The sequence below is a fragment of the Vidua macroura genome, chromosome 6 (assembly GCF_024509145.1).
Source record: "Vidua macroura isolate BioBank_ID:100142 chromosome 6, ASM2450914v1, whole genome shotgun sequence".
NCBI lineage: Eukaryota > Metazoa > Chordata > Aves > Passeriformes > Viduidae > Vidua > Vidua macroura.
In genome coordinates this window covers 63159853-63187233 of record NC_071576.1, presented here as the reverse complement: position 1 = coordinate 63187233, position 27381 = coordinate 63159853, and the positions used below count along the sequence as shown (strand labels likewise).

At 37.0% G+C, this 27381-nt stretch overlaps 1 protein-coding gene across 1 annotated transcript in view; it reads right to left on the bottom strand.

Annotated features, from left to right (window-relative positions):
- ANO3 (anoctamin 3) overlaps positions 1-27381 on the bottom strand; it is an 82480-nt gene that overhangs the window by 9972 nt on the left and 45127 nt on the right. The window contains exons 9-19 of the mRNA XM_053980158.1: positions 26231-26362; positions 24828-24934; positions 23353-23408; positions 20879-21000; positions 19555-19689; positions 15433-15529; positions 14498-14558; positions 4197-4279; positions 3132-3272; positions 2632-2796; positions 1605-1641 (exon numbers count right to left, since the gene is read on the bottom strand). Of these exons, the coding sequence (XP_053836133.1) occupies positions 1605-1641; positions 2632-2796; positions 3132-3272; positions 4197-4279; positions 14498-14558; positions 15433-15529; positions 19555-19689; positions 20879-21000; positions 23353-23408; positions 24828-24934; positions 26231-26362 (1136 nt within the window). The remainder of the gene's footprint in view (positions 1-1604; positions 1642-2631; positions 2797-3131; positions 3273-4196; positions 4280-14497; positions 14559-15432; positions 15530-19554; positions 19690-20878; positions 21001-23352; positions 23409-24827; positions 24935-26230; positions 26363-27381) is intronic.

The following is a 27381-nucleotide window of genomic DNA, read 5'->3' as shown; positions in this document are numbered from 1 at the left end:
GAATCAGTAGAGCTGCCAAGGGAAGCAGAGGTGAGTCACTTAAAAGCTACTTGATTCCTCATCCAAGCTTCTCACCTTCTAAATACTTCTGTAAAACCTTTACGTCATCCTCAAGAGATCCCTTTCATAATGCTTGTGGAGTGCCAAACAGTTTATAATTCAGTGAGGAAAGGACAGAGGTTCTTTCTTGGCTTCTTTTGGAAGGAAACACAGGAATGTGTAGTAGGGCTACAAGTGCTCTGTGTGGGTCTGCACTGCCCTGGATATTCTTCCTTAAGGTTTGTAGAACATTGTTTATATCTGAATTAGAATTTGGTGATAATGTTTACAAATTAATTTTTACAAAATCCATCTTTGATGGTCATATCAAACTTGGAATATAGTCCATTGGTACAAGTTTTAAGGTATGTGAGCTGTAAAAGCATATTATTTGTAAGTCTACACTGCCTGGATTTGTCAGTTAAAATCTGTACTACTTAACTACTCTGGTCTACTGATGACTAAATTTGGATAGAAATATACAGCATACTACAAGATTTATAAGGACAGCTGTTCCCAGAAGGGTGTCCTCTTCTGATGTAAAACACCTTAGCAAGAAGAATGATCTACCTATCTGAAACACCTAATGCTCCATATTATGTTTAATTCAAGAAATCTTTTTTGAAAAAAATTATTTAATGCATTTTGGGAAAAAAAACTGCTTATACACTTAATTATTTTCTTTCCCGTTCTATGACCCGTAACAATAAAAAATATTTTAAAAGGAATAGAAATAATTTTGATATGAAAGAATACTTTAAAATATTTTATTAATTCGAGTAAGTTGACTATAAATTCTGAATTTTTCTAATCTGTTCTACTGCCTGTTAGGTGAAGCACTATCAAGTTTTGAGCATCTCATTTATTACTTTAACCAAAAGAGGGAGCTGTGGAATTTAAGCAGCCAGCTGGCATTTAACCAAGACAACATCACTTGCATATTTTGACATGGACTAAAAGTGAGCATGTAAAATGAAACACTAAACAGTAACACATTGACACAGCCAGAGATCTTAAATTCTGTCTTTGCGTTCTTGTTTTCTATAACCTAGAAAGCATTATGACTCTGATTGAATCACGACTAGAGGCTTCAGTATAAAATTTTAATGTTACAGAATTGGAGCTACTTTAAAATTAATGACAACATTTTTATCTAGGACAACTTAATTTTATCTTAACCCATTCTTTTCCATCTGAAAGATCAAATTAAACATTAATAAAAAATAAACCAAGCATTTGGGAAAAATGGAAAAAACCCTTTAGCGTGCTAAGAAAGAATAAATTTTGACTTTTGCTCGAAAATAAGATAACTATTTTTCAGTGTATACTAGGAAACACTAAAAGTTAAAGTATAAGAATCAAGTCCTTAGTTTTATTTTATTTCCTCAGTGAAATAATAATTTCTTTTCTTTCTGTGATATTTCTCACTTGCTTTGGGAAATGCCAGAAACGTACTTCATAGATGAAGTTTTCAAAACACTTCTTTAAAGGTAAATAAAGAAGTATACTATAAAGGTATATGCCACAGCCAGCAGGAACCACACCATTAGTAAAGACCTACATACCTAAGTCTGTCAGGAGATAGGCAACCTTTTCATACACCTATAAGAGAAATGAAATGTTGTAAGTACAGGACATCCTGGCTGTTGTGATGACAAATCCACAATGAAAACGAGCATCAAAAGCATGGTATTCTCTTGCTCTATAGCACCAAGGTATCACAGTACAGTTCTGTTTTGCATGAATACGGATGCTTTTCTCTCTATATAGTGACTATCTCCAGTCTTTATTTTAAATGTAATTTAGCCCCAGGCAGTTGCCAACTCTGAAATATATTTCCTTGAGTATACTATGAAAAGCAAGTTATTTTTTGATAGCTTTGCTTGTTCACTTCAATATATGTTTTATGATGTGGAGTGATCATATATAATAACACAAATTACTAGAAGACTCTGATTGGACGAATTATTTCTTATCGCAGTGAGTGCAATTCCTTAAGAGAACTAAAAGCCGATGTTTGCTGGATTATTATTCCTTTTCATCTGTTTGTGCTTGCATGGGATCAGAAAGATGATAAATAATAATGCAGCTAAAATAAGAGTTCCTGTCCGTGTAATGCTATAAGAGCAAATTATTAAACCTGTGCTGTTACATGACAGAAAAAACTTAAAACCAAAATCACAGATCACAGTGATTCTAGGACTGTGCATTACTGATATCACAGCTGCATTTCAATAAGAAGTCATTAATCAAAAATAACCTAGAAACCAAATTCTCAGTAAATAATGTAGTTCCAATTAGAAATCTACTGCAAAATGCAATATTAAAAATATACAAATGAAAAGCAGCAATCTGTACCCCTGTAACTTGGTGACATAAGCAAAGATGTGCAGTGACAAATTAAGGCGGAATTAGAGAAAAGCATTAACAAACATTATATCAGAGGAGGAAAATCCACTGCAATATTAGCTTCATACACTGCTACATGAAAAAAGCATGAACATGTATATATCTAATACATGGTTAACTGAGTAAGCTTGTAAAAATCACTCTTTTAAATTAATTGCTCCTTTAAAAGAACAGAAGACTTACAACATTGAGTGACATGATGATCATAAAATTGATACAGACTCCAGTGCCAGATGTTGCAAACTGCCAATACTTCTTGATGAAATACCACTTGAAAGAAGCAAACTGCTCCATGGCTACCAGCCGATACACCACAACTGCAAAGACTGCAGTAAGGACCAGTGAAATCTACAGGTATGTATTTAAGAGTAGAGGTATTAGAACAAAAAATACCCACTGAAATAATAAAACAAGTGTTTTAAAAATTGACATTTGTTTTGGAGAGCAGAATTTGAGAGAACAAAAAACCAAGATGAGTTAAAACATTTCTTTACTATTCTTTTCCAATATAACTATATTCCATCTTGTGAAACAAAGAGATCCCTGAACAAGCTGTAAGACAATCAGTTTTGCCTATATTACATAAATCCACTAATCTTAATGAATGCACTCATGCTGAGTTACTATTTACATCAGAATAAGATTAATTACAATACAGTAGTTGTAATATTATTAAACATCACCATGAAGAATATTCCTGAGACAGACACCATCAGTCGACTGAGCTTATCAGGGAAAGGTTGAAAAGGTTCAGGTTTTCCTGTGATGGGATTTACTCTTTCCACTTGGGAATATTTAGCTTCAAACTGGGGACGCAGCTCTTCCTGGAACGACAGGGTGGATTCCATTTGCGGTATTACTTATTGCCCTCAAGAATCAGACATACATGTGCTACGAAGTAGGACATTATACTGATAGGGATGATTTTTTTATAATGCTACAACTCCAACACCTAAATAATTTGCTCTTTTGAAAATCCTTGGAAGCAGTGCCAGAGAGCAAGAAAGAACAGAAACCACAGGAGCCTTCCCCACTATGTGAGGGTGTTAAAAAGAATCATGGGTCACATTGCTGACTTAGACACTAGATTGTCTGCGAAAATTGAGAGCACAACTATAAATTAGGGCCAGTTATAATGGTGTTGTTTGTGTTATGAGAGCATTTATTAAAAATAGCTTCTATCTACTCATCCATGGAAAGCTGTAAAATAAGTGAAGTCTATTGACTTAAGCTGCAATTAAATCATCAATATAAATAAATTACAGCTATGCTAGCTAGTGATTAATGGAATAAAAAAAATTTATTATTGCTGATGCTGATAGCAGAATGTTCAGGGACAAGCTATGCCTCTCCAAGGATCCAAATCTAGTTTCCATCTTGTTGCTTGTTTTGGTCCTATTTTTATGCAGGATTAGGAATTTCCAGAACCAGAAACCATGGAACTGAAAGGCATCTGTGCTGACATCAGAAGCAGCTCCTGTCCTCTGTACGGGAAGTATTTGCACTCAGTTTTTCCAAGGATACTTTTAATAAATGTAGAATTATATTTGGAATTATAATATTAGTTGGAAAAGACAAAGTATCCTTGTACAATCTCAAGTATACCTTTGCATTCTGCAACTAGTGCTATAAATACAAATACGATCTGAATGACAAACTCAGATGACTGACATACAATATGGATTGATATTGAGACTTTAACCATGATGATAGCAAGGCTTTACATGTTTACTTCTGTTTCTTCTTACCTCCTCATCTTCCCAATCTATGAGGTCCCAATCATAAGTCAGTACAGCTCTCCGTCTTTTCCAAAACTCTAGAAAGACTGTTGCTGTGGAAAACAACTGTACTTTAACTACAGGGGGAAAAACAGGGCCACGCAGATCTTAAGAAAACCAGCAATGTAACATGTCATTAGCCACTTTCTGACAGTTTTCCTCATAGAATCTGAAAACTCTAGGTAGCTTCATGATAATCCCTGTTAAATTTAAAACACTATTTAACAACGTTTAAGGATCATATTTTTGTTGTCCGCAGTAGCTGTACAGAGATAGGTACGTGTCAACATGACACATTGCCATCCCTTCAAATTCATCATTTTGCTTTTCATTTTATTCAAAACATAGAATCTTCTCTTGAAGAAACAAGGAAACACATACACAATGATATCTATTAATAAAGAGCCAAGAACAATCTCATTTTATTCAGTTTAAAAAAGACAATCTCACTTCTTTCCCAGCTATACAGTTTTATACTGCAGAAGTTTTGCTACTAGAATAATTCTTTAGACAATTATTTCTAATCTAGGTGTGAGACTATAATCAGATTGTCCATGTACTTAGGGGTTTTGATAAGATAATTACAACTAATAAATAACTCCAAATTTCCAAAACACTGTAGTCTGCCACTGAGGATAAGACACCTTGTTTAGGGTGTGATTCCCGATAAAACGTAGAATTCTCCAATTGTTCCTTGAAAAAATCATGATTTCAAATAGGAAGTAAGAAAATTTGCTTCCTTCTAGAAAGCCAATTGCTCAGAAGAAGGATTTCTAACTCAACACATATGGTCACATATTCCTACCTTTATCTATATTTTTGTACTATGTTTAATATATTTTTGGGTTTCTATACATAATTGATACATAATTATTTATCATAATTAGTTATATTTATTATACCTATATCTATATAATTATACATGACTTATTTATATAATATATGCTCTTCACATTGCTCTTAACAGTGTTACATACAAAGAAGCTAAGCTGGGGATAATACACAACTCAATAAAAAAACCCAAACTAACAAATTAATAAAACCAACCCTTGCTCTCCCTGCCCCTTGCCCCCCCCCAAAAAAAATTAAAAAAAAAAACCCAAAAAAACCAAACCACAAACCCTCTATAAAACCACTCATAAGAAAAAGTATAAAAAAAGTAGGAGAGGCTTGAAGACAAAAGAAATAGTTCCTTTTTCCAGGTATAAAGCTCCTTCATTCAGGTGGTGAAGTACCCACATAAATGGACATCCAAATACTTAATGATGCTGAAGAATAACTTATAGAATTTACTGTGCTGTCATATGAGAGCTCATGTGTGGGAGTTAAAAACTTGATGATCCCAATCTGTTTCATATATAGAAAAAATACCCCTCACCAAAACCTCACTGAACAACATAGGCTGAACAGCAGACCTACTACTGTCATGTGACTTCAAGGTGAGGTTTTCTCATTCTTCTCCATCTAACATTTGAAAAATCAATGCCTAATACACAGTTTCCAGTTTCGTATTGCAAAAGAAGTTTGCACACAAATTCAGCCTCATTCATAACCCCTGGACTGATTTAGTTTTCAATTTGGTCCTGGCAGCATTCATATGACACTCACTGCTCAAGGCCACAAAATATTATCCATCAACTTTGCAGGTTAATTGTAAAAATTCTAATTCTTCACAAGGGAGCGTAAATCTCTAGCATGCTCTTAGAATTGCTGTCTGCCCAGAAAACATTGCCTTGAGACTATCATCCATATATGTTTCATTACCTCACTCCATAGCAAAGTGGTTTTGAAATTATTCCCTTCTGAGTATGAGGTCTGTTTATAGAACCATGGAATTTTCTTACAAAAAAAAAGCTTTTGTTCCAAAATCATGAAATGGGTAAGATTGGAAGGATCACCTGATCTAACTTCCCTGCTTAAGAAGGGCCATCCAAGAGCATATGGCACAGGATTGCATCCAGGCAGTTCTTGAATATCTCCAGTGAGGGAGACTCCACAACCTCTCTATGCAACCTCTTCCAGTGCAAGCAGGAGAGAAGTCCTTCTTCACATTCAGGCAAAAGTTACTGTGCATTAGTTTCTGCTCATTGCATCTTGTCCTATTGTCTGGCACTGAGCAGATACTGGCTCCATCCTCTTAACACCCTCCCTTCAGATACTTAGATATATTGATAAGATCCCCTCTCAGTCATCTCTCCTAAAGGATGAACAGGCCCAGTTCCCTCAGCCTTTCCTGTTAAGAAAGATTCTCCAGTCCCTCAATCTTCTTCATAGCCCACCACTGCAACCACTCCAGGAGCTCCTTGTCTTTCTTGAAATGAGGAGCCCAGAGCAGGACACAGTGCTCCAGATGTGCCTCACCAGGGCTGACAGAGGGGCAGGATCTCCAACCTCAACCTGCTGGCAACGTTCTCCCTAATGCACCCCAGGATCCCATTGGCCTCACTGCCCACAGGGCACGCTGCTGGCCCATGGACAATTTGTCATCCACCAGGACCCCCAGCTGCATTTCCACAGAGCTGCTTTCCAGCAGGTCAGTCCTCAGCCCGTGCTGGTGCATGGGGCTGTTCCTCCCCAGGTGCTGGACCCTGCATTTCCCACTGTTGAATCTGGCACAGTTCTTCTCTGTCCATCTCTCCAGCCTGTTGAGGTGCCTCGGAAGGGATGCACAGCACTCTGGGACCATTTCTCCCATCTTTGTGTCATCAGCAAACTTGCTGAGGGGACATCTGCCCCTTTGTCCAAGTCATTGCTGAGTTAGTTAAACCATACTGGGACCAGTATAGAGCCTTGAGGGACATCACCAGTGGCAGGCCTCCAGCCAGACCCTGTGCCACTGATTACAGCTCTCTGGGATTGAGGTAAAGCTGACTGGTAAATAGTTTCCTGGGTCCTCCTCTTTCTCTTGCTTGAAGACTGGGGTGACATTGGCTTTCTTTCAGTCTTTAGGCACCTCTCCTGATCACCAAGACCTTTCAAAGATGTTTGTGAACAGCCTAGCTATGGTGTCTGCCAACTCTCTCAGCACCCGTGGATGCATCCCGTCAAGGCCCATGTACTTGTGGATGTCAAGTTTGTCCAAGTCTTCTCTAACCCAATTGTGCTTTTACCCTGGGCACCTGGGACAGAGATTCCTGAGGGCTGGTCACATCAGGGAAGACCAATGCAAAGAAGAAGCTCAGCAGCTCTGCCCTTCTGTGTCTTCAACTACAAGGGCCTCCCTCCATTTAGTAATGGGCCACATGATCCTTTGTTTTCCTTTTGCTATGGATAAGCCTTTGAATAAGCCTTTCTTCTTGTCCTTTACATCCCTGTACAGATTTAATTCCAGATGGGCCTTGGCCTTCCTTGTTCCATTCCTACTTACTCTGATCACCTCTCTAGATGCATTCCAAGTGACCTGACCCTGCTTCAATCTCCTGTATATTTCCTGCTTATGCTTGACAGGAATTCTTTATTCATTCACACAGGTCATTTGACCGCTTTGCCTGATTCCTTTCTCATTGGGATTCATCATTTTTGAGCCTGGAGAAAGTAGTCTTTGAATATCAACCAGCTCTCTTAGACCTCTCTTCCCTGCAGGGATTATTCTCATGGGATTTTTCCAAGAGATTCCTAAAGCAGCTAATGTTAGGTCACCTGAATATGATGGTTGTAATTTTACTTGATGCCTTGCTTCCTCTTTATCCAGTACTGAACTTCACAATCACACGATCCCTGCAGCCAAGGCTGCTCCCAACCTCCACATTTCCAACAAGACTTCCCTGTTTGTTAAGTATGAGGTCAAGCAACATGCCACTCCTTGGGGAATCCTCTACTACCTGCTTTCCAGGAACCTTCTGGACTATTTGTGCTTCGCTGTGCTGCTTCTCCAGCAGATGTCAAGGTAGTTAAAGTATCTTACAAGAACCAGTGCTCTGACTGTGAGGCTGCTTCAAGCTGTCTACAGCAGACCTCATCCACGTTTTTCTCCTGATCAGCTGGCCTGTAGCAAACACCCACAACAGTGTCACCCTTAGGAGTTACCCCCTTTATCCTGACCCATAAGTTCTCGACTTACTCCTCATCTACCCCAAGTCAGAGCTGAATACATTCCAAGTCTTGTCTCACACAGGAGAACTCTGACACCATGTCCTTTCCTGGTCTGTCTATCCTAAACATTGTGTAGTCCTCAACGACAACATTCCAGTCACGTGAGCTATCCTACAACATCTCCATCAGCACACTGAGATCAATATTGCAATTAATACTGATAAAGATGAGATCAATTTTGTTGATCATCAATATTATTTTAGGCAATTCTTATGTCATTAACACGTAGGGACAGAAGGTTTCCAGCATCAACACGTGATAAATTAGTGAGATTTCTATTGTATAACACTAACTTCCTTTACCAACTTACTTGGGTCTTCAGTGAGTAACTTGGTTTGGTTAAATAAAATCATAAACAAAAGTGAATTTCTTGCAGGTTCTGTATAAAATAAACTTTGAACTCAACACCATGCAATCCTCCTGCGTAATAACTCTCACTTTTCTGCTTGCAAGACTGCAATGGAACAGATGCAATACTGAGGCTGAAGAAGTAAAAGAAACCAGTAAAATAAATAGTTCAATTACAAAAAAATCAGTCTCCAGTGCAACTAACTTTAGAGAGATTTGTTCTGCATATGACGACCACAAGTCCTTCTACTGTAAGTCATGCTGCACCAGCAGCTGCCAGTGTCAAAGAGAATGCAATGAAAAGAACAGAAATGATCAGTGGGGCAACAAGCATATCCCTGAGGTCCTCTGATGGCACCACCTTCTCTTCAAATGTGTCAACAAAATGGAATAAGTAACTCAGCCACAAACATCCACAGAAGCTCAATGTCTTTAGCAACATTCAGAATAACAGGTGACTTTTCTGAAGCGACCAAATGTGCTGCAGCTACATCTCCTTCCACAGTGACACCAAGTCATTCCACAGTCATCTATACTACCCTTGGGGCTTTAGTGCTCCCAGTGGTAACTCTTCAATCAAATCCACCACGCTGCTCCCCATCAGCGTCATTCTGACATCACCCATGGTGAAGCAGGACAGTCCTGCCCCGTTTCAACCCCATTCAGCAGACAAAAAAGCTAAATCATAATTCCAGCAACCCTTCTATTGCACCACCAAAAGATGCCAATGCAGGTAAGGATCTAACTAAAACCCAAGTGGTTTAATAAAATTATAATACTGAAATAAAACCTTTTGTTAAATTGAACTGGAGGCTTTATGAGACATGTGAACTTACAGGTGACCTAGTACAAACTAAAACTAAAGCTCACCCAAAGTAACGTGTGTATTTTTCAAATTATTTAATCTTTAATTAATTATTTAACACTTCCCAGAGTGGGAGAACCTAGTGACAGGTATTGCCTATTTTCACTGGAATGGACCTTCAAAGCAGATGTGTAGAAATTAGATTTAAAATATACAGCACATCAACTTATTAAAGTTCAGAAATTTTTGTAACCAAAGATGACTTCTTATAAACACTTCCAAAGGAATTACTCATTGTGCATTTAATTACCAAGTTAAGTATGCGTGGGAAAACAATGGAACATAAAAATGTCATTGCACTTTTCTATCCTGCTATTCTGAATCAGGTCTTCAGGAAAAGAAAAGATTAGAAGGCACAGTAATTTTTTGCATTAATTAGCTTTCAAGCTTTTAACACAGGACTGAAAGTACAGTTTGTACTAAGAACTGAAGGACCATCAGACTTTCATGTTTCCCATCACAGTTAATACGGAGCTAATAATTACAAGGCACCTGATTTTTAGATAACTTCTACTGAATAGGAAGGAGAGTTGGGAGAGAAAGTTCACTTCCAAGAAAAACTGAATACCTTGAAGGAAGATTTCATGAAATTGGAGGGAAAATCTTGAAGAAATGCATTTATTTTGGTAATTGAACAGATGCATGTTCAATTACCATTACTGAATTTTTAGCTTTGCATACACAAAAATTGAAATTCAGAGGATGCAATTTTAACTGCTGGCTTAAATGCTTACAAATAATTGCATTCAAAGAATGATTACTGTTCATTTATTCAATTAAAAATAGTGGTTGATACAGTAATTAAATATTTTTATTTGACTAAAAACTCATTTAGCTGCCTTTTTACTTTTCCTAAACCCCGGTTATTCCCCAAAACCTCAAAGATGGAGAAGTTTGTTTTCATTTACAAAGGCAGAAAGTTTCTGCAGAAAGGCTGGTTTACTCAGAGCTTGCAAAGTGTTTCAGATCCTTGCTGACAAGTCTCACTTGCTGGTTTTATAGATTTATTATTCCCATTCAACTGTTTCATCTTTGTTTCTTTCTCACCCAGACAAAAACAACAAAGAAGAAGTAATAGCTGGCATCTTTGTAGGAGCCATTTTGGGATCTGTATTAATTAGCCTGGCTGGATATTTTATAGGTGCTATGAAGAGGCCCGAGTCATTTTCCCACAGATGGCTCTATGATGACACAAGGAGTGATCCAGGTAAGGAACAATACAAGTGTTTTGCACAAGAATGTTTCTAATTCCTGCACAGGGCTGCTGTTTAAATAGTCTTGTCTTACTGAATTATTAGGATATCATTGACTCCGGCCAAATTAGCTTTCAACTGACATTAATTTATTATTTTTAAATTTTAGCTTAACCAATATGCCTCTTAACTCCGTATTTCCTCCTTACAAGTTATTTTTTTAACCTCTGAAATATCAGGAAATTCATATCTAGTATCACTGAACCTGTTCAAAGGATTGTGGGGGAGTTTAAAGCTATAGCTCAAAATCTCTCCCAAACCTTGATTAACTGAAAAAAAGCCAGACTCTTTAGTCATCCAAAGTCAATGACAAAATTAAGATGAAGCTACATCTGTTTTCAGAAGTAAAAATATTTTTAAGAGGTTTAAAAAGATGACTGCTTCTGTCTTCTCTATGAGTATATAAAAACTTGTGTTGAAGTGCAATCACAGTCCTAACATTTATATCATGTTCCTGGACCTTATTTTTAAATGTTTAAACAAATACTGAGAGGCCAAACACACCTTTTTTCTCATAGAAAATAAAATCAAAATAAATTTCAGCAATATGCCCTTTCCAGCTTAAAAGCAAGAGCTGAAAGCTGCCAGGACATCAGATTAGGAATCAGCTTTGAAAGTTGACCACCCATGTGGTCACCCAACTGAATGGGTGTTGCTAGAAAGACATGAGTTATCTTCAGAAAATCATGAATCAGGGCTCTGATATTTGCTCTCCCATATGTCAGAAAGCAATTAACTGGACATACATGTGAGGGACTGCTGAATTAAACCAAGAGATTCAAATCTTTCAAGTCATATATTAAAAAATTACTGTGTTATTCCTTCAGTTCTTCACTAAGACAACTCTCTTGAACCATATGATAAGAGTCAGAGGTGCCGCACAGCAGCCAAGACAGAGGAAGACAATGCAGGGTGCCCATCTGATGGCATTCCAGTGGCTGACATCACACCATCCCACCCTTCACTGCAATGCTTCCTTCAGATTATATTCTTGCCTGTTATCTACACGCTTTTCATTTTTTCCGAAACAACTTGGCCGTTGTTACCTTACAGCCATTACTGTTCAAACAATGTCTTGAAAAGTAAGGAAAAGTCACAAGACACACCAATATACAACAGGCAGGGCTCAGTAGCAGAGCATCACTCTTCTACTTTGTAATTAAATTATCAACCTCTGCTTTTCCTGGAAGGATATTATAATTGCTTTTTAGAAATAATACAGAAAAATAGCGCCCAGGTAAGATTCTGCTTTGTGTAACTTTGGTCAACAATGTGACAAAGAAAAATTTGACTAGGATTACAATGATATTTTATTATCAATACAAAAAAACACCCTCAATTTCACTACTTTGAAGTGAAACTATCCTAATATAATTTCTATCTGATAAACGACTCAGGTCATTATTTTCCAAAATTTACATTTCTACCTTCTTCAGTGAATATGCCAAGATTGATTAGGTTTACTTGGATTATTTAATTTGGATTACTTGAAGTTTGCTGTGGAAAATGGAATTACTGAGTAAAATGAGCTACATCTAACCTTTGACTACATGACAGCAATTTAGTATGACTTATCAATAGGAAAAAAGAAGACAAGCTTCTATTCCTCTGTCAAACTGATCTGTTGTTTGAATTGCAGGCTAGATCTGTAAAAATTATTTAAAATGTGTCAGTATAGATTAGACAGAAGAAATACTTAACAAGAGAGGAAAGGAATTATCTCTGATACATACATAGGTATCCTAAAAAGCATGGTCCAGTTCTGTCCAGCTAAAGAGTAAAATTATGGCACTATAATGCAAATAATTGCATAGCTTATCTGTTTGCAATTACCAGCCATGTCTAAATAGAAAGAGAGAATATGTAAAAGAAACAATTGTAAAGGCACAGAATAAACAAAATAAAGTGCAGAGAACACTACCCACGTGGGATATGTCCTTGTTATTATACTCTGCTAAAACGCTTTAATTAGTGTGGAGACTGTGGATCACACTGATGGAAGGGAATTATCTCACTGTCTGAGAATGCTGCAATGAGATTTTATTCAATATGTGAGTAAATTACATGCACATACACCCCAGAGAGAAACTATGTCAGTCATACTGAATATGGGCAAAACAGGTATTTATTTAAAATATTAAAGATTTCAGTCCACATATGCAATCTTGCCTTTTTTTTGAGTTCAGTAATAAAAACAGTGTATGTCCCATCAATACCAGAACCTGATTTCTAACATAGTATCCAGCATGTTTGGTAGCAGACTGAAAATCTGAGACAGATTCACCTATATTACAAGAGAATATCACTCTGATGCTTGAAATATAGAAAAAAAAAGAAAAATATAACGTTCAGCTTTCACCTTCCCTAGCCCATATAATGCCATCTTTCCTGTGGTAAAGCAGTGTCATACAAGCCAATTCCTCCTTACACTTGAATCTTGGCCTCAGATGAAAATGGAAAGAGCTCTCTTGAAGGAGACCTTAGAGATGAAGAGATGCTAAGAAGCTACCTGTGCTGTCTGCACTGGCAACTATATAATTAAATGCATTTTATTTTAGGGATTTTTGAAAGTAGTAATTAATTGGAAGACAGTAATAGCGAGATTAACAGTAAATGAAGAAATATCAATGAGGAAAGTAATCAAAGTGTGCCCTTTACTTATATCATGTTAATTTTTGACAATCCAATCATAATTTTTGCATGTACGGGGTTGTGCTTCTGTTGCCCATGTAACTATTTGATGTTTTGCTGTTGTTTGTATATTGTTACTTGCTTTTACCATGCCAGCCTCCAAAATGTGTGACATTTGTTTTTACTTCACTTTAAGTTAAAGTCATTAATACTTATTCATACGCATTACATCAATAAAGCTGTTGTGTACCATTTCATTCAAAACTGTGAAACTCTGGCTTGAATGCAGACAGCTCTGTGTATGTGAACTAGTCATTTTCTCAGTGTTTAAACAGACAAACATGTTCACTGGTAGAATCAATTATCTTTGGTTCTGTTCTTCTTCCCTATTTCCCAGCAGCAAAATCCTATTAGCTGCAGTGAAAGCTAATTCTACTGAGGATTTAATGCTGGGCCCATTAAATCTGTCTTTTATGGCATTATTACACTGACCTTCTACAGGAGGCAGGACTGTTTTTGGTAACTCCTGCTCAACAGTGTCCTCTGTGGACATCCCCCTGCTTGGCTTTGAGCTGCACAACACGATGTGTGCAATGGCAGTGTAAACACAGCGAGAGATTCAGACTAAGAATTTCAATGCAAATACCTTAAATGCAGTAAGCACTTAACCTCAGAACTTTCCTATACTTTCCTCTAATTAGCTCCCATAAAACCATCCTCATTTATTCTCTAAGAATCCTCTACAAAATGTGATTTTGATATTGGCTCAAGATCAGTAACACAACCTACATGTTCTCCTCTAAAAGGACTTCGGCCTAAAAAATAAAAAAATTCAGGCTTAAAGACATTTAGGACCCTAAAGAAAATCATTACATTAGCTGTTACATACATGCATTTACAGAAAAGGTGTTACTCATTGCTAGCATAGAAATTTAGGTTAATGAAAAAAATTTGTTTGTGTGGCAAAATCATAATCCTTAAACTTTTATCAAGAGCTATAATCTCCTTTGCCAAGTAACCATATAAAAGGGTCAGGTGAACTACAAATAAAAAAAAAAACAACCAAGTAAAAATGTACTTACCCCAAATTGCCATGAAAATTGCAAAGAAGACAGTCCCTCCATTATCAAACAAATGTGTAACCTGAATAAAAAAAGGAATACATCAGGAAAAAATAATACTGCCACCTCATCTTTTGCCCCAGATAATCCCAGAATACATAACCGGTGTCAGAACCCAAAAGTTAAGCATTCTCCTAAGCAGTCCTACCAGCATGTTTTTTCTACCAAGGTTTGTCAATGTCACACTCTGACTTCCAGTATAATTTGAAATCTGCTGTTCCAGAATATCACTTCATGCATCACTAGTCATTTTGTTTCACAGGCACTGAGGTGTTTTGTCCATGTCCAGACAGGTTAAAATTTCATCCAGAATTCTTGTCATATGGTAGGTCAAATTTAATCTCAACCATTTCTATTTTAAGGCTTTTATGGGCTAAAAAAAATCCTCTTCACTTTTCTCCCTCTACATACTTACTGTCTCTTGATTCTATTTTCTTCTTCTACCTAGGTATTTTGCAATTTCTGGTGTGATTATTTAAATTTGAAGAATAGCTTCTTGTAGCAAAATATTTAATTGTATAAAATCTTTGCATTAGTTAGAGCAAAGCAGGAGCAAAAATTCAAATACAAAGTAAGCAAAGGAAACAGAGTAATAAGATAGTTACAGAGGAAAGTAGGAAAAGCCTTACAGAAAGTTTTCTTATGAAGTCCTCACAGAGGAATTAATAAGTTGATGAAAATAATAAGAATTTATTAATAATGAAATGCTCACAGAAAGGAATTTTGGAAAAACCCCAGGTCATTTCAGAGCATTCCCCTATCAGAAAGATGTATTACAGAGGCTGAAAACAACAACTGTAGAGAAACAACTTGTTTTTCAGGAAACTTGGTTGAAACAAGGGCAGCCATTCATTCTACAATCACCATTATCTTGATAGCAATAATACAAAAATTACCTTGGCATATATGCAGCTTTCATTGAGTTTTTGTAGAGTGCAATTGCGTTCACACATAGGGCACATAATGGTTTCATTTGCCTCGCAGATCTCTTTGCTTTAGAATGGAAAAGTAAAGGAAAGTAAAAGTTATAAAAACACTTCCAGCATTCACAAGATTTTCTGAGGTTATGCCATTTATATTCTCTGTCTGTCAACAGTGTGTGCAGCACAAAACTGGGCAAATTAAATTAAAAGTGAATATTTGGCTTGGAAAGCCTAATCCCAAATCAGGAACCTGAACACTACGGGCCATAGAGTTACACAGTATTTCTCGGCATCATGTTATACTTCTCACACTAGCAAATTCTCTCTCAAATATCACAAACATAAAACCAAAAAATTGCTCACTACCCTTCAAATGCATTTACAGACTGTTTTCCTAAATTATTATAAGATACCAAATGTTCAGAGAATAGACAACACTAGTATATCTACATTGATTTCAATCAAATAACATCATTTGTATGTAATTTTGCAAAGAAGAGAGACACTATGACAAGAGGCAAAAGTCAGTAGGAGAGGGGGATATTTGCTCCCTTTTGGTGGTACCCTTCCTTCTTTTCCATTTCCAGCTTGCCTGTGGCAGCCAGAGATGAACTACAGAGAATCTTTTTTTTACACAGTGGGGAGAGACCCATGGCCCTGTGCTAAGCTGAGATGGGCTCCTGACATAGGCTGATACATATATATATATATATATAGATTTCACATGCAGCATATATTTATATAATGTTTATATATATATATATATATATATAAAGAGCCAACTGCTGCAGACCCTGAGCATAGAGCACAGGCAGGCACTTGGACAAGTCAAAAACAAGACAAACCAACTCTTAGATGTGACATCATTCTGCATCACCCTCAAATTACTGCTGCACAAAACCTATGGCTGGCATGATAAGCAACGTTTGGTTCCATGGCAGTACATACTCCTGTATTCGCTTATTACTTCTCTACTGAAACTGTGCTGGGTAACTGGAAAAAAAAAGAAAATTATTGTTTCCTGCCTTGCAGCCACTAGAGGTGGGCTGATGGCAGCTTCCTGCACCTGAGAGGTGAAAGCACATCACTGAGGAAAGTATCCTTCTGCAAAACTGATTTGATAATTTGTTAAGTTCAGATTTTGTAGTACACAAGAGAGATAAAAAAGAGGGCTTTTTGATGATGAAATTTATCATACTTAAATCAACACTTCCTAACAGCCGTGGATTCCTCATAACAGGTGTAATAAACCTGTTTCACATGAAACAGTGATCAGCAGGTAATATTGAATCTGGGACAACGTGCCAGTTCTGACATTGCCATAATGCCCTAACATTGTGTTTCAATTTCTAGTTTCCACTGGGTTTCCTGTGTTTAGATTTTTTTTAAGTCACATACCCAATTCTGTTTCTTCCAGATTGCTGCTGAACACTGCATTTGTGTATGGTGGTAGCTGCAGTGCTTAAAATCAAATGATAGATTTTAAAACTCTTACAGATGCTTATCTAGAATTTTTTTAAAGAATGCAGAAACACCAGATAAATAATCTCTCAGTCCCAGACTACAGCAAGAATAAGAACAGGTATGCAGTCCATCTACCTGCTAATGGATGACTCCTGTCTGCTCTAGGTATGAAGTTTCTGTCTAATCCTTACTAACACCGTCCAGGCCTAGTAAAAAAAAATATGGCAAGGAGTTGTACCTGTTATCAGTGGCCTTTAGAATTGCCTAAGTACACAAGGTGATATAGAAAACATCTACATATATTTTATCAGGCCAGGCATAATCAGCTTGAGCTTCACATTTCACAGCTGTTGTTAGATGGTTGTAGCAATGCACTGGACAGCGTTGTGTCACGACTGACCAGAGGGATTGCAGAGATTCACACAATCGAAGGCAGGTAGCACCTTCTTCACAGGATTAACACATCCAGATTACAGATGTGGGGCTGCCACACAGCACGTGGTTAGGACTTCTGCAATAACCCATCCTCTGGCAGTATTTTGAAATGAATGCTGGCTAATGATAGCTATAATAAATACATGAATATTCACCTTCCCTTTTAGGCATATAGGGCTTGCTTATATGGGGGTTTGCCTAACTTTCAGACTCTTGTTTCTGACAGAGAGCCCAGAGGCCTGAGGCATGCTGGAACTGTGTAGCTCAGCACAACACTGAGGTGCCTCAGGATGAGACCCAATACAATCAGCCCCACAGGGACAAATTCCAATGTGCTTTGTCTGTGTTTTGTCTGCAGCTACTAAGCAGCAGCCAAGGGAAAAAAACTGAGGACAGAAACCCTCAAAAGCTAGCCTACCTCTGTGCTCATTTACAAGACCCTGCAAACTTCAGCAAGGAAGAAAACTGCATTTTTCTGTTAAAAAGGAGTCGTACCTGCAAGTCTTCCTGCGAGAAGCACATGACACACAGGAGGTGATTGTCCTGTCCTATTCTGTGCTGGTGCAGCCTCACCTCGAATATGGTGTGCAGTTTTGGGAGCCACAATATAAGAAAGATATAAAGCTCTTAGAGCGTCTCCAAAAGAGGGCCACAAAGATGGTGAAGGGCCTAGAGGGGAAGCCATATGAGGAGCAGCTGAAAACACTTGGCTTGTTCAGCCTGGCGAATAGGAGACTGAGGAGGGATCTCACAGCAATCCAACAGCTTCCTCTCCTTTCTGGTGACCAGTGACATGACCAGAGGGAACGCATGAAGCTGTGTCAGAGGAGGTTTAGGTTAGAAAAAGGTTTTTCAATCACAGGGCAGCTGGGAACTGGAACAGGTCCCCCAGGAAAGTGGTCACAGTACCAAGATTGACAGAGTTCAAAAAGAATTTGGACAATGATCTCAGGCACATGGTGGGATTCTTGGGGCTAAGAAATACTAAGCTATACCTTGTTAATAGTAGATTATGGCCCCTTGCTCCCCCGTTGCTGGAACTGTGCCATTTTACATGTGACAAATACAAGATTGACAGTTCAACAGCTGTGGTCCCTGTGCTCTAAGAACAGGCTGATCCTCGACTTTAGATCCACTGCATTTTGAAGACATTCATGATGAAAAACAATCCTAATACAGTATCTTAAAGATAGCATAAGTTCCTGGCTGTTAAGTTTATTGCATTTAACTGTATTCAATGTGGTTTGAATTCTTACAGTTTCTCAGGAGTTTGCTGGACAAAGCAAGCTTTAAAAAAAGTGTTCATTACAGCACTGTAGAATATAATAATTCGCTGTGAAATAGAAGTTGAAGAAAACTCCTTAGATAAAACTTGAATATAGTCTTGCTCAAAGCCAGAGAAACAACATTTTCTATGAAATCTGACTCCAAGTATACATACAGCCTAAGCACCCAAACTGCTTGGAGCAACAGCTGCAATTGTAAGACCAGATACTGATACTGTCTGATAACAGCTAATGGAATACTTTGCAGTACAGTGGATCCTCAGAGAGTTCCCAGCAGTGCCGTCAGCACTTGAGCACCCTCATCACAACATCTAAATTGACATAAACCCTTCCCAGAGCAAAACCACAAAAGTGGGAAACTTGAAAACTTGGTTCATTTTACGTGGTTGCAATCTCCCTGAAGCTGAGTCTCCTGGCTGCAAGTTGCATTGGCACAGATAAGAAATTTGTTAGAGTCCAAGTTTGCCACTATTAATGAAGAAGGAAAAAAAGACATAGGCAAAAGTTGAAGTTTAGTAACTTTACTACACTCTGGAAGTTATAGCAAGATGGAGGTAATGAAGGAACATGGCTGTTTTGCTGTTTTTTCACCCCTTATCCTTAATTAGATCAACAACTATTGCATTATCTGCAACATGAGCACTGGTCCTTACAGACAGGTCTGTTTCTTCTTAGTGGGAACCACTGCAATGGAGTGATAAGAATGGCCACTGCCAGCAGTACACATCTGGCTTGATGCAAAACAAATGTACAAAGTGTAAACACTTGACTCAAAGACCCAATATTCTATTTTGGTTATTCTTACATTATTACCATATCTGCAAATCATTTAAAAGTACAGCAATCTAAGTTATGCCAGGCTGGTCTTAATTAACAATAGGCTATTACATATTATTAAATAGAATTTTACCTTACTTGGCTGGAATCCATTGTAAATAATCCATAGAGGAAAACGAAGAGCCCAACCAGGGCAGCAGGAATAAGCATTCCAGTATACCATCCCAGCCAGGCAAAATACAGTCCAATTTTTTCACCAAAGTATCGCCTACATGAAAAGGAAACACATATATTGCTTAAAACTAAATTTTATGGTGACCTCTATCTCTCTCTACTGCCACAGTAGTAGAAGAATTCTAACAAGGAACTATCATTACAGGTTTATGGCAAAATTGTCACTTTCCCAAACAGGTTTTTTTTTCAGGCTAGCATAATATTTTAGTGACACTAATTGCAGATTTATGAGAACAAGGATATAACTGTAGTGCCTCTGTAATTTTCATGTCCTTGCAACGACTAAGTCAATGGACTGGCAGCAACATTATTAAATGCAGGACAGAGAGATAGATAGATAGATAGATAGACAGACAGACAGATGGATGGATGGATGGATGTACACAGACAAAAAATCTGGAAAGGGATAAAGTAAGTTAGTATGACCTAAGTATTCCATTTAAAAAACATTTATGATAGATAATCATACATAGATAATATGACATATTTCCAGCTATTATTAGTGAAAACAATGCTCTGAAAACACAAGCTGAAGACGGAACTTTAATTCTTCAAAACTTGGGTATCAATTGCTAGAACAGATGAAATAGCAGTGATCAGAAAGTCAATCAAGGACAATACAGCATAAAATTGTCCCATGGCACATGCTTAGCTCCACCAATAATCGGTTATGACTCAGATCAGGAATAAAAAATTACAGCAAGGAGAATTAATTACTGGTATTCAATGTCAGAGGAGGAAACTGTGAAACCCAAATATCACCATTATTTAACTTAAATGATATGTATTTCTCTATTTTACATTTTAGACACTAAGACATATAAATAAGAGTTACTTAAACCCACATGGAAAGGTTAAAATCAGGTTGCATTTTAAGTCCTCTGCATCTGGTAACTCTGACTGTCCATGTGGATAAGAGTCTGCTGTCAAAGGTGCTCTCACAAGGGACAAGCGTCTCTGATCAGCAGACCTCATTATGGGTTTGTATTTTAAGTTTCACACTGAAAACTCCTGAGCAGTTGGAACTATATGTTCTTTAAGCAGACTCATTTGAAATTAACCTACAAAAGACCACCCAAAATAAGCAACTTGGAGAACTCCAGCCTTATCCAATAATAGGGAATATCTAAATGCTATAAGGAATGCATAAGGAATTTATGAATACAGTTAGCAGACTGTTGCCAGGCTTTTTGTACCAGAAGAAATCTTCAAAGTACTAATACCTGATTAAATCAAGAGGTTGGTATTTGTACCACATTCCCCATCGTGCCCAGCGCTCATACAAGAGGTGTCTGTGATTCTGTGCTCCATGTGTTTTGATGGGATGCCTGCTTTTGTGGCTTCCCTGAAAAAAACACAAAGAAATGTAAGTACATTACAGGCACTATGGAAAATGAAGAAGTTTTTTTACGTATTTTTATTATAATTTTAATAGAAATGTTCTTTATATTTAATAAATAGGTCTCTTATTCTGGGCACATCTGGAACATGTCATCAGGAGCTAATGTAAGCCTGACATAAGAGGCAGGGTTACATACACTTCTGAAATGGCCAGTTTCTCTAATAATTAATGACTGAAACATATTAATACAGGCCTTTAAATAAGTAGTCAGCTCTGTTTTTATTTCACTAATAGATGCCTACTTGTATGCTTTTGCCTATTTAAATTTTTCAAGACATGCTTGTGGTATATTTTTATTTCTTCTATAGAATTTTAGAAATTTCTAGTATGTCAGCTCTCTTCTTCTAGACATTTTCTATCACTTTCTTTCACTACTGTTGAAGGTATAGAAAAATATATTCTTTCTGTGGTACACACTTTCTAAGATGAAGGAAACAGAAATGGCATTATTCTGAAGCTACATAGGACTTTCGAGGCATTAAAAGCAAAACAGAATCAGTCTGATCCAAAAGGAGTCCTTCCAGGCCATGTCTCACATTTACAGACCACCCGAGAGGCTAAAGAATAGCCTCATGCTTGGCAGTCAAAAGGTATCACACACATTTGCTAGAATAATCTTGAGCAGAATCTCTTGCATTTGTAATTTTGCTCCAATTCTGAAGCAGGACACATCCTTTAGTTGAACTTTTTCCCCAAAAAACTTCCATCACTCAGCTGCGGTAAAGGAAATATTTCATCAATTGACTGCAAGTGAGCCAAGTAATTTCTTGTGAAGAGAGCAGAGCTCTCCAGTGCCTACCTCAGTAAGTGATCAGACAGATTCTTGACCCTGGCAGATACAGCTAACTAAGCCATTTAGATTTTTATCAGGTATTTGAAATCTTGAGCATTCGTCAAAGTTCAAAGACCACCATCAACTTGTTGCAATCTGCTGATACTCTGACTTAAGAATGAGTTAAAACCAAAGCTAAGCATTGCAAAGAGTCCAAGTCTACTCCTTTCTCCTGGCAGTCAGCAAAACAGCATACCAAAGGTGTCAACAGTGAGTGTGACCTTTGCAGCACCTAGGAACACCTAGGAAGACAACATCAACTTATTCTCACAGCAGGCTGGATAAATGACTGCAAAGCATTACCCAGTATTACATGTTTTAATATCTTTCTCCTGCTTCTTTCTGCACTGTTATCCATAAAAGAGTTGAAGTCTCAGCATTCCCACTGGGATTGAATTTTCACTCTTATTTGTTCGTGTGGGAAAGAAAAAAAAAAAAAATTGAGTGTTCCACCACTAGTCCTTAGCATCAGCCAAGGAGCAGTTAAGGTAATAGTGGCTAAAAACTATGATTTCACTAATTTTAACTGAGATGTGGAAACAGTAGCTTATGCCATAACAAAGGAACATATAAAATGGATATGACAGCATGGCTTTGATGCCAGAGAAAGCTTCACAGGCTTCTATGGTAGTACAGCCAGCTTTTCCCTGAAGTCAGTAATGCACAGCTGAAGCATTAACAATGATGTTACATTATTTATCTAAAATATGCCTTCTCTGCATTCCTAGTAATTAATTATTAAAACTAAAGTACTTAATAATTTAAAAATTACTCTCAGCCATTTGTAAAGCCTTTGAAACACAAAACCAAGTCACAATATTCAGCTGAAACACCCGGAGTTCAGAGCTGCAATTACCATGTTCCTGAGAGCATTTCAAAGCCTGAAGATGTGTGGCTTGCTTCTTCTTTTCAACATTAAAAGACTTTCTGAAAACCCTCTTAAGTCAAACACAGGTTTTTAGTTCATTTTGTGGGTTTGCAGTCTTTAGTAGACTTTTAAACTACCGGAAAAAGTATTGTCAAGTAGAAATTATCCAGAACTATTCTGAAAATACTAAACAGGAAATAATTTAAGCAGTCTCGCCAACTGTGATCAAGTGGCCAAGCTATTAGAAAAACAAATGCTTTTGTAAGTGACAAGCAAAAGTAATTTATTACAACTGACTGGAACAATTTGGAACAACTGATACTCTCCTTAAGAGCCCAAAAGGCAATGTCCAGTTCATAAAGATCAGAAAATAATTATAATATCCTAGTCCAACCAGAGAACATTCCAGGATGTTATTATAATATCCAAATACGGAAAATTTTAAAAGCCAATAATAAAGCTATAAATAAAAGAAGCATCAACAAATTACAACACGAAATTAAAAGTTCACAAGACAGAATTAAAGTAAGATCCCAAACCACTAGTGGAAGGTTTAATCTAAATATGAAACTAAAAATCAAATTAACCAGGTTACCTCATGTGGTGGAAATGCTGCTTCATATGTTCCATTATTTAGTAACCTATTAATACCTAAAAAAACAAAAAAAAAATTATATCTGTTATAAATTTTTCATATACATTTTTCAAGTCATGTGAATTTTCAAGTTACACTTGGAGAATGTAGCTTTGTGTTAAATGATAAGAATGCTGCTAAAGATGACAACCAATAACCCCACCAACTATTCTAGCAGGTACTGCTGATGCTTTAAGATTTCTGGCTCTGTCTAACTAGAGAGCAACTTGCCAAAGCACCAAAGCCCAAAAACTTCCTCTCAGGGTGGAGCGTTTGTACCAGATTGACCGTGAGAAGACAGTTACATTCACACTCTATTCTTCAGAGCATATAATTCAGATTTTATGAGTGTCATCTGATATACACAGAGTGTTAAGGATAGACAATCCTTGAGGCAGTGAAATCCCTGCAGGGTTAAAAACTATTAGGTAGCAATTTAGCTACCAGCTAAAACCTGGTATTTTTAAATATAAGCCAGCTGACAATTTCCTATCAGAGCAGTGCTCTGTGCCAGACTGTCTACTGCATTTTGGATCAGTTCCTAGTTTCTTCCTAAAACCAGATTTGTTGTACTAGCACAGCACATTATAAAAATTGGAAAAATAAACAACCATTGATAGGTACAACAAAAAGATTCAATAGTCTTTAAGAGCAAATCTGTAGCCAAAGGTTTCCCCAAGAAACAGGTAGGTATGGTGGAATACAGATTTGTCTCTTCAAATATACATATTATACTAAACTAATCTTATAATGAAATTTGCCATCACCAGCTGCAAAGGTGTTAGATATGAACACTTATTCTTCCTGGTTTTCTTCCTACTGCTTTTGTTCAGAAACTCAAGCAACAATTTTCTGTAACTGGAATCATCCAAGCCTCTGCATATTTAATCCTTAATTTAACTCCTGCAGAAAAAATAGAAAATCATGCACACATCCCCTGGTCACTGAAAATGAAAATGAGTAGTTAGACCTTCTAAAAACTAACGCTGTGTTATGAGTGTTGATATAAACTGAATTTAGTCCTAGATCAGCTGTCTTTGAGCTACACAGACACCTCAAATAAATCAAGTGTAGTACACATTGATTCTACTGGACTGAAACTGATGGATAGTAGCTGAAATACTAGGATCAGTCCTTGAAAACACTGTCAGCTTTCTGAGGTATATGTAACTCTTACTGTAGCTCTCAATAATTTAAAGTTATTATAATCTCTCCATTTTATTTTAGTGAATAAGTAATTAAGTGAAAAATATTGCAAATTTTCATGGAGATTTTAGGTAGGAAATGATGGGACATTGTTTCCACTCTGTTACTGAGTGAATGAAAAGATATCAAGAACAGGGAAAAAATTAGTTTATTCAAATGGTATTTTTCCAGGCAATTAAAGATGAAAAATTTTATAGTTCTAGGTTAGGTAAAAAATACAGCATTCTCACCCATTTTGGATTTTCCATCTTCATACTTAGTTCTCTGTAGCATATGATGCACAATTCTACTTCTTGTGGAATTGCTGAAGAAGCTGTCTTTGTTGTTTATCGTAAAGCTATTAAAATAATTAATATCTTAATATTCAAAACATAGGTGTTCAAGTGTTTTCTTTTTACAATGATTTATTGGATGTTTACATTCCTAAGACATAAGGTTATACACCCTTACAGCAGGTCCAATAAAGTTATCTTTATCACAGATTAAACGAAAAATATCCTATCTAGTTAATTTCTGTTCTGGATATAATTAATTCAACAAAGATCTTCAGTAACAGTGGTGGCCTTAAATTCAAATTACTTATGAGTTGACAGTTGTTTGTGCAGTGGAACCACCAAAATTACTATTAAAAAAATATACATATCCATGTACTGGAGACTTGGGAAGCAGCTCCACAACCATTTTCCCTTAGAGGATCCCAGAATGGAGCCAAGTAAAGCAACCGTGGCCAGATGGCTCCATTCTGGACATGAGAAATCTGATATGCAGGAGCTTCTTCCTGCTCAGTTGTGCCAAAAGTGATGCTACTACAATTATTTACATCAGCTGAGATGATTGAGAAAAAAACAACAAAACCGGGGGATTGATCCAGTGCAATATGGTAAATTACTGGGGAAAAAAAAAAAAATTGAGACTATAATGCAATTACTCTGTTTTTCTGGGGTAAAGTCAGTTCACCACCATTTAGGTTCTTTACTGAGTGGAAAAAATCCTGTTTATCCTAATTCATATTTCCACTTTAAATTAACCTTTCTCTCCTAAAACAGTTATCACAAAATAACTTTAAAATTAAGAAACAGAATTTTAAAACCTAACTTTATAGGTACTGAAAAAAATGTATGTCACATTTTAAATACAGCATCATCAACATGCTGATTTGAACACATATCATTTTGTTGTATATATATTTGTATTTTCAGAGGCAGATTTAAAAAGATTTTTAAAAGATCTGCAGATCTTTTAAATGCAGATCTGATAAGAGAAAAAAAAATCATTACTCGTCTTAGCTTGCTTCCGGTGTTCCAAATTTCAACAGGTTTTGCCTATGTAAAGTAAGTAATAAGCACAGAAAACTTGAGCAAGTATTTGCATTCTGTAATGTAAGGGAACAAAAAACTTCTAAACTAGAATGGCAACAGTCATCTTTCTGTCAAATTTCAGATTATGTTACTGAGTGACCATCAAATAGCAAGTAACAAAGAGTGGATTTTCACTTTAAGAGAATAAAATCAAATCTGATACTTGGTATTGCCAGTGGCCATCTGTTAGCAGCTACCTCTCTGGCACTTGCTTACAAGTGAGAAACAGAAGACCCTTGGGGTCTGTGGCACTGCCTCTCCACCCCAGCACTCACTGGTGGATGCGAGCTCGGCTGAAGGGGGCTGTGTAGCAATCTGTTTCCTCCAGATCAGGCAGGGCCTCCTTATCCAGCTTCATGGGATTTCTTGGCAACCAGCTCTTCAGCTCTCTAATATTCCTCTGCAAGCTGAGACGAGAAGAAGTCAGATTTACACGCTCTCAACTCCTTATCATTTCTATCACCAGCACTGCATATTTATTGACATTGTACTAGAAATGAAATTAATCGAAAGCAGGATTGGCTATGGAAAAAGTCCTAATCATTTCTCCCATACAAAAATCTTTTAAAAAGTAGATAAATATTGTGTTAAAGAAGACAGCTCTTGTTTAAAATTCATGCCTGCCTCTTTTAACATGAAAAGCAGGATTGGAATAAATCAATACTTGTGTCCACATTACATTTTCAGTTTCTCTTCTGTGACAAGATGTAGTGCCTTTAGCGCTAGATAGCAGAGAATACTGCAACTGAGAAATGTATAAAAATTATCCGAGAGAAATTTTTCTTATGTTATTTTACTGTTGAAGAAGAAAATGAATTTTCATGGAGCTTGCCTTTAAATACAAATTTTTGCCTAAATCATAGGACTAAGTATTAGCATTTTTACTCAAGAGTGGCTTTCTAGGTTAAAAGCAGCAGTTTAAACAGATTCCTGACTTAATCTGTTCAATGTAGCCTATTTAGTGACAGTAAAAGCAGACAGAGCTGGTCTGGGGAAGTCAGGCAATGAAATAAAAAATGTCCCAGTGGAATGGCACTGCAAAGTTTGGGATGCTGCTTCAAGTAAGGTTTTATTGAAACCACTCCAGCTGGTGCTATTGGAACACTATGCACCTTGGACCAAGGCATAGCACTCTGAAATGCATGTGCATTGCATTCTTAGCTATACAATTTAATATTTTATGAAGATACTTTTAATTTCAGCTTTGCTCGACTCCTATTCTCAGTTGTACCATTCTGATTTATTTGGTTGGTTAATCTTTTTTTTGCAGAACAAGTTCACCCAGAAATCCTTGCAGATTATGTTTACTCAACAGACTGCAATGCAAAGGAACACAGTATATAGATGATCTTAGCATTATCTGACCAAACTCGTGGAATGAGATACCAGAATTAAGCAGCTCCACCAGTCATGTTAGGTAGCTTTG